Source organism: Thalassophryne amazonica, chromosome 8 (assembly GCF_902500255.1).
Source record: "Thalassophryne amazonica chromosome 8, fThaAma1.1, whole genome shotgun sequence".
NCBI lineage: Eukaryota > Metazoa > Chordata > Actinopteri > Batrachoidiformes > Batrachoididae > Thalassophryne > Thalassophryne amazonica.
In genome coordinates, this window is record NC_047110.1 from 6510963 (window position 1) to 6523172 (window position 12210).

Here is a 12210-nt window from a genome sequence, read left to right on the forward strand (position 1 = left end):
ACCAAATGGCAAATGTCAGCTTACCCCGGTTTCTCCGTGATTGAAGTCATACACACACATACGCACACACAGAGGCCACGTGGCTATTATAACATAGACGTGTTTGGATCACTCATTTGAAATTATGTGATGTGCACCATACATTTACCGACTTGTCTTTTCAGAAATTACTTTACTATATGATTGATGAATTGAGAAATTATCTAAATTAAAAAAATTGCTTCATCATTCAACTTACAGAAAGCAGTTTGTTTTTGTTGGTCCCTTTAACCACTTCAGATCAATAACAACAGATCAACAGATGCCTTGAGAGAAGGTGGTATTTATTTATTTTCTCATAGCTAGAAGTATTTTTGTGGTATTTTTAATAGTGCAATTTTTTTAAATAATGCAAATGTTTAAATGTATGTAAATTTATGCACAGAACAAAAGTAAAAAAGTAATAATAATAATGGATGTTCATTAAAGACAAAGCTTCACAATGCACCATAACAATAGTGATTCATATGATTTGTCAGCATGAAGCAATATAATTTTGCCATGTAAATTGGGGAAACATCCCGTGGACACTTTGACCTTACCAATGTACAGTGAATGCATCAGCTGGCAGCTTGTTTTGCCGTGGTGCTGATCGCTTCATCTGTCTTTTATGATGAAATAATGCTGAATTTATGTGGAAATGATTGTTGTATAAAAGCTTCAGATATCTGTCTCTGAGACAGATGATGACTGGAGGCAGTCTGAAGCAGAAACAAGGTGGTAATCATGAGCTGAACACTATAGCAACCAATGTGGATCAAAGTTAAGGAGGTGTGCTACATGGACGCAAATCAGATCTTGCTATTTGCCATATACAATGTGAACATTAACCATTGAGATCATATTTGAATCAGATATTGTAAAAGTAAAGTAGGCGCTACCTACGGCCTTGTTTACACTGCCAATTCAAATCAGATTCACTGCAAATCTGACTCACAACACATCTCCCTGATTGACTGTCCACATTATATATAGCAAGTGACCAGATCTGATCTGTGTGTCCACAGTGACATAGCCTTATCCATATTGATTGCTATGGTAACAGGATACGCCCAGGAAAAACATGCACAACAGCAAACTGTTAACTGTTTCTGTCTGAAATGGTATTATGGAGTGAAGGTGCAAACTTTCTTGTCATTATAAGGAAGAGACAGAGAACCGGAGACTGCGCCGTTGTTTCTGTCTGTTTCCCTTTTTGAGAAGTTCAGACTGAAACAGATTTGCAATAATGTGATTTGAATCGCATTTCTAACCACCTCCGTATGTGGTATGAATCAGCTTGGGAAAAATTGGATCCTGTGGTTTTTCACTGCCCAAAATAGATAAATAAATAAAAAAAACATACTTAAATAAATAAAATCAAGCTAGATACAATCTGGATATGCTAAAACTCGTATTTTGCGTGGTAATGAACAAGGCTTGTAAATACTTCAGATTATACTCATTTTAGACTCCAACATCATCCACAGTGAGATCCAGAGTCAACTCAGTATGTGCAGAGACGGCTGAATGACGCAACTCAGGAGTGAGCTCAAACCTCTTCAAAAAGGTGACACAAGCTTTGGTCTCTGAAGCAACCACACTGCTGTGTTGGTGGAAAGGTAAAGAACCAACATCCTGCTGATCCTGATGATGTAATAATTGTATCATCATTTACAGTCAGTCAAAAGAGAGTGAAACTAACAGATCTCATTTCTGGGAAAACTTGAGCCACACAAGTTACGTAATGAGTCATGTGACAGTTTCTCACCTGTGGATGAATTTCTTAACAACCTCCATCCCAGCATTCAACTCGTTGAGAGCCAGGATGTACTCCTGAGTGAAGAGACGCAGCCGAGGACATTTCCCAAAATCCTATTATTTGGACAAAAAAGGAAAAAAAGAAAGACATTTTTAAAAAATTCCCTCCATTTTCATTTGCTGATGACACTTGCAACACTGAACACTTCCTCCATGTTTAGCTGTTCTCAAGATAATATCACAATAATAAACATTTCCACAGGTATATTTTGAAATAAAATGTCATTCATCCCTCTGAGTACTTTGTTTTTTAACAGAAAATATTCTGACCAATTTCCATTAATTCCAGTGTCTCCACATTTTTATTCCACGATAAAACAACATCAGTGAAATTCATCACCTTCTTTTGATACATGTAAACATATCCTCAACATTCAAACAGATTGTGTTGAAAAGGTGGAGAGAGCTAATGAATGAAGAAAATGAGAGAATTAAGGTTTGAAGTGAGGACAACTATGAAGAGAATGAAGAGTGGAAAGGCAACTGGCCCAGCTGGCATACCAGAGGAATGATGGAAATGTTTAGGAGATGGCAGTGGAGTTCTTAGCCAGATTGTTTCATAGGAGGAGTAGAGAATTATTATTATTATTATTATTATTATTATTGTTTTGAAGATTAAGGGTGATGTGCAGCGCTACAGTAACTACAGAGGCATAAAGTTGATCAACCACAACATGAAGTTATAGGAAAGAGAGGAAGCTCAGCTTAGAAAACAGGTGATATTACAAGCAGCGATAGTTTCAAAGAAAGAGAACTACAGTGAGGAAAATAAGTATTTGTACACCCTGCAATCTAGATCAGCCAGGTTCTGTATGGAGGAGTGGACCAAAATCCCTGCTGCAGTGTGTGCAAACCTGGTGAAAAACCACAGGAAACGTTTGACCTCTGTAATTGCAAACAAAGGCTACTGTACCAAATATTAACACTGATTTTCAAAGGTGTTAAAATACTTATTTGCAGCAGTAACATACCAAAAAATTATTTTAAAAAAATCATACATTGTCATTTTTTTTAGATTATGTCTCTCACAGTTGACATGCACCTAAGACGAAAATTTCAAACCCCTCCATGATCTCTAAGTGGGTGAACTTGCAAAATCGCAGGGTGTTCAAATACTTATTTTCTTCACTGTACATGTACACTTTTAAAAATAAGCTTTTATTTATCTGTGGAGACTTTTTCCTATTCAATTACATATAGCTGAATTTATAAATTCAGTGTTTTGTATGGGATTGTATCCATTGATTACTCATCCAACTAGGATAACTAGGAATACATCAACAGTTATTGACAATATACTGACAAATATTACCGTGGGAAATTTAATGGGTAGAGTACTCATGATATCAGTGACTATTTGCCTGTATTTGTTGCTTCGATTCATTTGTTGATAAAACTGACCATATTAACATTACAAACTTCACAAAGAAAATAAAGGAAACTATGGGAAATCTTAGAATACATTTAATACATCAAAACTGGAGTGACATTTGTATTAAGGCAAATCATTCATTTCTATTATTTCCAATTTAAATCAAATCAAATCAATTTTATTTATATAGCGCCAAATCACAACAAACAGCTGCCCCACTGCGCTTTATATTGTAAGGCAAGGCCATACAATAATTACGGAAAAACCCTAACGGTCAAAACGACCCCCTGTGAGCAAGCACTTGGCGACAGTGGGAAGGAAAAACTCCCTTTTAACAGGAAGAATCCTCCTGGGTGAGATATGCTCTCTCCTTCTAGTCCCTGTCAGTACTCTAGCTGCAGCATTTTGAATTAACTGAAGGCTTTTCAGGGAACTTTTAGGACAACCTGATAATAATGAATTACAATAGTCCAGCCTAGAGGAAATAAATGCATGAATTGGTTTTTCAGCATCACTCTGAGACAAGACCTTTCTAATTTTAGAGATATTGCACAAATGCAAAAAAGCAGTCCTACATATTTGTTTAATATGCGCATTGAATGACATATCCTGATCAAAAATGACTCCAAGATTTCTCACAGTATTACTAGAGGTCAGGGTAATGCCATCCAGAGTAAGGATCTGGTTAGACACCATGTTTCTAAGATTTGTGGGGCCAAGTACAATAACTTCAGTTTTATCTGAGTTTAAAAGCAGGAAATTAGAGGTCATCCATGTCTTTATGTCTGTAAGACAATCCTGCAGTTTAGCTAATTGGTGTGTATCCTCTGGCTTCATGGATAGATAAAGCTGGGTATCATCTGCGTAACAATGAAAATTCAGGCGGCTTTTGATGGCTTTCAACAAGTGAGTAACTGAGAAATTGTTTAACAGCTTGGGCATGTTCCAACTTGCCCGTTAAGATTTCCAACGGAGGTGTTTTTCCTGCCGCGACCCCCCGCGGTCGGGTCCGGCCCGACATGCGACTCTGCCCGCACGTTCTTTCATTACAAAATGACCGTTAACAATGGAATGTCCGAATAAACTCCTCATGCCGACTTCTTCTGAAAGTTCTCTGTTCTCTGACGACTTACTGCGTCAACAGAGCCTGAAATGTGGAAGTTTTCAACTTGAAACGGCGAGACGCTGCCGCCTCGAAGCGCAGATCGCCGTCAGGCGCCGTGGACCGTCCTTAAAGCGACACTACCAGACCAAAATCTCTCATCAGCCGTTAAAATTTTTACCGAAAACCAGCTGAATTTATTGAATGGTGTCCACTCAGTTGTGCCTTACAGTTTTGAAAAAATTTTTATCAAACAAAGCAAGTCTCTGAGCCATTCCTAAACAATGAAAAAAATCGACGAGCGGGTGGACGACTCCTCACTCAAAGACTGCCCACAGGCGAATGACGTAACCGACAGGCGTGAAAAAACTCTCGCATGCCCACGAGGGTTCAAGCATGTCTGATGTAATCACACGTGATTCAAATCCATATGGTTTTTGAAAAAAATAATAAGGTCGGATACTTTTCTAATAGACCTCGTAAACTGGAATGGAAGACTGCTGCTAATCCTCCCCCTCGGCCCATGCTACGAGCGTTCTGGCAGTTAGTGTGACTCGGGGGTGTTGACTCATTTAAACTAACATATTCATCCTGCTGTAACCAGGTTTCTGTAAGGCAGAATAAATCAATATGTTGATCAATTATTATATCATTTACTAACAGGGACTTAGAAGAGAGAGACCTAATGTTTAATAGACCATATTTAACTGTTTTAGTCTGTGGTGCAGTTGAAGGTGCTATATTATTTTTTCTTTTTGAATTTTTATGCTTAAATAGATTTTTGCTGGTTATTGGTGGTCTGGGAGCAGGCACCGTCTCTACGGGGATGGGGTAATGAGGGGATGGCAGGGGGAGAGAAGCTGCAGAGAGGTGTGTAAGACTACAACTCTGCTTCCTGGTCCCAACCCTGGATAGTCACGGTTTGGAGGATTTAAGAAAATTGGCCAGATTTCTAGAAATGAGAGCTGCTCCATCCAAAGTGGGATGGATGCTGTCTCTCCTAACAAGACCAGGTTTTCCCCAGAAACTTTGCCAATTATCTATGAAGCCCACCTCATTTTTTGGACACCACTCAGACAGCCAGCAATTCAGGGAGAACATGCGGCTAAACATGTCACTCCCAGTCCGATTGGGGAGGGGCCCAGAGAAAACTACAATCAATCAATCAATTTTTTTTTATATAGCACCAAATCACAACAAACAGTTGCCCCAAGGCGCTTTATATTGTAAGGCAAGGCCATACAATAATTACGTAAAACCCCAACGGTCAAAATGACCCCCTGTGAGCAAGCAGTTGGCTACAGTGGGAAGGAAAAACTCCCTTTTAACAGGAAGAAACCTCCAGCAGAACCAGGCTCAGGGAGGAGCAGTCTTCTGCTGGGACTGGTTGGGGCTGAGGGAGAGAACCAGGAAAAAGACATGCTGTGGAGGGGAGCAGAGATCGATCACTAATGATTAAATGCAGAGTGGCGCATACAGAGCAAAAAGAGAAAGAAACAGTGCATCATGGGAACCCCCCAGCAGTCTACGTCTATAGCAGCATAACTAAGGGATGGTTCAGGGTCACCTGATCCAGCCCTAACTATAAGCTTACTGAGTATGAAAAAAAACTCTACTTAAACAATTTGTGGGAAATCATACCCTTACTGAACATAAGAAGAGGAGTGCCTGGGCTACCATTTGCAGTGAATTCAATGCAAATGAAAATGTAACCACTAGAGCGGTACAGCAACTGTAGGTGAGATGTCTATTATGATCTGTATATTACAGATGTCATATAGTTCTGTGACATTGTTTATATTAAATATCTGCCTTCATAGACTCTGTGGAAGAACATCAAATTAGTTTGAAAAAAAAAAAAAGGAATGCAGAGGCCAGAAAAGAGAGATTTACTACTGGTGGTGGACCCCCACCAAATAAAGACAAGACTGATCAATTGGCTGACTTGTTAACTGGAATAATAGAAGACCAGCAACCTCTGAGTGGTCTACCAGATGATGACCATTTGGACAGAGGACATGAAGAACGGACCACAAATGGTAAATATACCATTGAAAGCAAATTAGTTACCTCCTTCTGTACAAACAGATTATTCTACTGTTTGTGTATGTCTTTATTTTTATTTCATTCTCAGGACCATGTGAGATTTATATAACTAAGTGTTCTTTTCCCAGAGGGAATTATTCTAACCCTGGTGAAAGAGCCAGTGCACAGTGACTGTGCACCCGCCACATCTGGTATGGCATCCCAGAGAAAAGATGCTAACACCAACCAGCAGAGACCAAAAAGGATGTTCATGCATGAAAAGTTAGCCTTACAATCTCATGACAGAAAACAAAATATCTGAAAAAAGAGCATAACATGAAAATGAGAATTCTACAGGTCAAATTGGATATGAAATTAGAAGCAAGAGCTGTTTAAAGAAAGATGCACGAGACAGCTATGTAATGAAATGAAAGAGGTGAAAATAAGTTTTTCTCACTTGACAAGAGTATGAGTATTGTAGTCACCACAATCTACATTTTAGATCAGGCTTGGTTGAGTTTCTCATTTCTCGTTTTCAGCACACTATTTATATATGTTGTACACAACAAACACTATTAAGGCAAAAACAAGCCATAATCATACATGGTTAAATGTATCTTTTTTCTAAGTGAAGTGCTGCAATGTGAAAGCAGCTCTGAGCACAAGCCCTCATTGGTTATCTTCTGCCACTGGCAGGGGCACAGCTGGCTCAATCTGGTCTTCCACTGGAGGGTCAGGAGGCAGTGTTTCACGCCATGTGTATATTATTTGCTGTTCTGGATTTGTGGTGGATTTTTGTCAGTTTTGTGATCTCTGCCTGCATAATTGGGTTCAACTTGACACTGATAAAAGTAACAATCAGAGATACGGCACAGGTTGGACGTTTGAAGACAAAATCACAGTCGGGCCTGAGATGGTTTAAGAGGTGCAGAGGAAGATCCCGGGGTATATACGGAGAAGGATTTTGAGGATGGAGCCATCAAGCAGGAGGAAAAGAGCAGGTGTATGGATGTGGTGATAGAGGACATGCAGGTGGTTGGTGTGACAGAAGAAGAGACAGCCACAACCGGGAAGAACAATAAGATCATAATATTTCTCCACTTTCTTCTCTCCCTGATGTCACTACTTCTTCTACATTTGCACATCACTGTTTTCCCACCACATCTTCTGATCTTAGTACGGTCCACATTCCTAAATAACTGCACTTTGTTCAAAACTACCCCTTTATTTATCTGAGCTTGGGACTAGCTCCAAGTTGAGATGTCGTCCCCGTGGTGCTTCTGTCCTGTTCAGGGTTTTTCTAATCCGTTCCAAAGGGACTATCCGCCACACTGAGCCAGTCTCACCATGTTATGTTTGAGGATTCTCTGGACCACAGGAGTGAACACTTCAATGACGACCATCGACCGTGGCCGCTCACGACAGTGCTGCAAAACACAAAGTTTTACATGAAGAGGAAGAAGTTCAGACATGTTTTACAGGAGTGACAACAAGAACCGTTTCTAAATGGGGATGGCAGCACATGATCTCACCTTGCAGAAGAAATCGCACAGGTCAGGCGGTGGATGGTTGTTTTCCAACAAAGGAGCAATAGCCTGGGCAAACATGGAGCACAGACATATGAACTATTTCACACCTCCTGGCTTCATCTGCCTTCTCAGTGAGACAGCAGCACAGATAGAGCAGCACAATATCACTTCTGGTTTCAGCACAGTGTTCTTTCAGATGGAGAGCCCAGATTCATGTGAACATCCAAGCAATCAAAAACTCCAGAAAATGATGTAACTATAAGTTCAGAGTGGACAACACACATGTGGACTCACCACGATGATGCTCTCATGATCCTGAGCGCTGAGACTGGAGTTCTGCAGACAAAAATGACAAACTTCAAGCATCAGCAAAAAAGGACTTTTTTTGGTTTCAATATTACAACAAATGAGTCAATCAGGAATTGAGTTGAGGTTTATAATGAGCAGACAAACCTGGGTGTGGCTGAAGGTGTGTGTTTGTGTATGATGTGGCGTTGTGTGTCAAACATCTTTTACACATTATGACAGAGTGGAGTGGGTCCGACACAGGACCTGAGGCTCAACCGTGACATTTTTCATTTTCGGAGTCACACTGTGGCCCTGCTGTGATTACAGCCTGTGAGAGGGACGGGTCTGGTCCTGACAGATAACGCTGCTGAAGACTCCGACTGGGCTGCCTACTATGAATAGGATGGTTAGTGCCAGGCGTCTGGTGGCTGATCGCCCACTTGACCACAAACTATCAAATGCAGTGTATATGCAACATGCCATGTAATGTAATATACATACACAAGTTGCAGGACCTTACAATCAAATATAGAAACTGTTGCTTGTCGTACTCCAGCAAAAAACAGTCTTGGTGTGTTCTCCCCATTTTAGTCTCATGCTCAGTTGACAGCAGTTAGTATGTTGTATGTCGGGAAAGAAGAAAATGAAAGTGTTGAGAGCAGCTTGGCTGTTAGCATGATTACAAATGACTGTTCAAGAGCAGATCGTGTTTTAACACTAGTCAAATAAAACAAACACATGACATCACAGCCTTCTAACATGGGAATTTAATGAGAAAAATTATGCCAGCAGACATTTATGTCAGAATGTCTCTGTGACTGTAGCACACACAGAGAACTTCTAAGATCTCAGTGTTGGCTTGTTCAGACCTCTTGAACGGTTTTCTGAACACATTTAACCTGTTAGATGATTTTTTTCTTTTCATATCTGAAGTGTTTTTCCTTTAAAGGAGTCACACATATTTTAAGTGAGCAAATATCTATCAGGTCGGGGAGCATGCACACATCCAACTGTCTACAGAACCGCCGCGGGTCCAACTCCTGACAGTAACCATCTATCTGCAGCAACCAGGTGACACATGGGTGTGTCCTTGACCTTTTCCAGCCACTGTGTTCCTCAACACTGAGACACGTGTGTGCTCGATCATGACTAGAGAAATGCACCATGTGGCCAAATTGTCATAGCTGACACTCCCTCATTTTAGTTTTGATCCAGGACAATCACAGACCCAGACACTCTGCTTCCTTACTCAGTTTCTCAAGTGCCGCAATCACCTTAGCCAGTGATTCCACAAAGATCACAGCATTGCCCCTTAAATTCCAGGTCAGTAAACCTTTGCTTGCCACCAATGACACCTAATCCGCAAGTTTACATAGTCCTACCCAACGCCCAGTCCATGCAAGCACTGACCTGATGGACACCAGACTTCAGTGGGAAAAGTCAGAGATGCTGTCCCTGCTCTGTAGAAGACTCACAGTACCATCAAAAGACCTGCTATAATGTCCAAAAACATGTTGGGATCCCATGAATTTTCAGAATTCCGGACAGTAGCCCAGTTAACCAAATCAAATACTTTGCAGAAGAGAACAAAAAGGCACTGCCTGTCTTTATGCTTGCGTTCACTGAGTTCTTGCAAAGCTTGGATATGGGTGATGGTTGTTTTGTTGGTTGTGAAGCCAGAGTGCTCTGGTCACTGAGCAACAAGTACTTAATTTTACAAATAATAATCCTTACAAGGATCCATCCAAGACAGGGAGCAGTGTCCCAGATTGAAATGAAGATTGTTTCAAATGTCAAGAGAACAGTATCCCTACCTCACTATCTCCTTTTGCTCAAATGGCGGTTACCTACAACTATCCCTGCCCATACATACATTATATATATATATATATATATATATATATATATATATATATATATATATATATATATATATATACACACTCAACAAAAATATAAACGCAACACTTTTGGTTTTGCTCCCATTTTGTATGAGATAAACTCAAAGATCTAAAACTTTTTCCACATACACAATATCACCATTTCCCTCAAATATTGTTCACAAACCAGTCGAAATCTGTGATAGTGAGCACTTCTCCTTTGCTGAGATAATCCATCCCACCTCACAGGTGTGCCATATCAAGATGCTGATTAGACACCATGATTAGTGCACAGGTGTGCCTTAGACTGCCCACAATAAAAGGCCACTCTGAAAGGTGCAGTTTTATCACACAGCACAATGCCACAGATGTCGCAAGATTTGAGGGAGCGTGCAATTGGCATGCTGACAGCAGGAATGTCAACCAGAGCTGTTGCTCGTGTATTGAATGTTCATTTCTCTACCATAAGCCGTCTCCAAAGGCGTTTCACAGAATTTGGCAGTACATCCAACCAGCCTCACAACCGCAGACCACGTGTAACCACACCAGCCCAGGACCTCCACATCCAGCATGTTCACCTCCAAGATCGTCTGAGACCAGCCACTCGGACAGCTGCTGAAACAATCGGTTTGCATAACCAAAGAATTTCTGCACAAACTGTCAGAAACCATCTCAGGGAAGCTCATCTGCATGCTCGTCGTCCTCATCGGGGTCTCGACCTGACTCCAGTTCGTCGTCGCAACCAACTTGAGTGGGCAAATGCTCACATTCGCTGGCATTTGGCACATTGGAGAGGTGTTTTCTTCACGGATGAATCCCGGTTCACATTGTCCAGGGCAGATGGCAGATAGCGTGTGTGGCGTTGTGTGGGTGAGCGGTTTTCTGATGTCAATGTTGTGGATCGAGTGGCCCATGGTGGCGGTGGGGTTATGGTATGCAGGCGTCTGTTATGGACAAAGAACACAGCTGCATTTTATTGATGGCATTTTGAATGCACAGAGATACCGTGACGAGATCCTGAGGCCCATTGTTGTGCCATACATCCAAGAACTTCACCTCATGTTGCAGCAGGATAATGCACGGCCCCATGTTGCAAGGATCTGTACACAATTCTTGGAAGCTGAAAATGTCCCAGTTCTTGCATGGCCGGCATACTCACCGGACATGTCACCCATTGAGCATGTTTGGGATGCTCTGAACCGGCGTATACGACAGCGTGTACCAGTTCCTGCCAATATCCAGCAACTTCGCACAGCCATTGAAGAGGAGTGGACCAACATTCCACAGGCCACAATTGACAACCTGATCAACTCTATGCGAAGGAGATGTGTTGCACTGCATGAGGCAAATGGTGGTCACACCAGATACTGACTGGTATCCCCCCCCAATAAAACAAAACTGCACCTTTCAGAGTGGCCTTTTATTGTGGGCAGTCTAAGGCACACCTGTGCACTAATCATGGTGTCTAATCAGCATCTTGATATGGCACACTTGTGAGGAGGGATGGATTATCTCAGCAAAGGAGAAGTGCTCACTATCACAGATTTAGACTGGTTTGTGAACAATATTTGAGGGAAATGGTGATATTGTGAATGTGGAAAAAGTTTTAGATCTTTGAGTTCATCTCATACAAAATGGGAGCAAAACCAAAAGTGTTGCGTTTATATTTTTGTTGAGAGGTCTGTAATTTTCATCATAGGTACACTTCAACTATGAGAGACAAAATAAGAAACAAAAATCCAGGAAATCACATTGTAGGATTTTTAAATAATTTATTTGGAAATTATGGTGGAAAATAAGTATTTGGTCAATAACAAAAATTCAACTCAGTACTCTGTAACATAATCTTTGTTGGCAATGACAGAGGTCAAACGTTTCCTGTAAGTCTTCACCAGGTTTGCACACACTGTAGCTGGTATTTTGGTCCATTCCTCCATGCAGATCTCCTCTAGAGCAGTGATGTTTTGGGGCTGTCGCTGGGCAACATGGACTTTCAACTGCCTTAAACAAATTTTCTATAGGGTTGAGGTCTGGAGACTGGCTCGGCCACTCCAGGACCTTGAAATGCTTTTTACGGAGCCACTCCGTCACCTGAGCGGTGTGTTTGGGATCACTGTCATGCTGGAAGACCCAGCCACGTTGCATCTTCAATGCTCTCACTGATGGAAGGAGGTT

At 41.2% G+C, this 12210-nt stretch overlaps 1 protein-coding gene across 1 annotated transcript in view; it reads right to left on the minus strand.

Moving 5' to 3' along the window:
- Window positions 1-12210, minus strand: part of cmip (c-Maf inducing protein) — a 132574-nt gene that overhangs the window by 56580 nt on the left and 63784 nt on the right. Inside the window, exons 5-8 of the mRNA XM_034175706.1 lie at window positions 8162-8203; window positions 7871-7933; window positions 7685-7765; window positions 1790-1893 (exon numbers count right to left, since the gene is read on the minus strand). Coding sequence (XP_034031597.1) covers window positions 1790-1893; window positions 7685-7765; window positions 7871-7933; window positions 8162-8203 — 290 coding nt within the window. The remainder of the gene's footprint in view (window positions 1-1789; window positions 1894-7684; window positions 7766-7870; window positions 7934-8161; window positions 8204-12210) is intronic.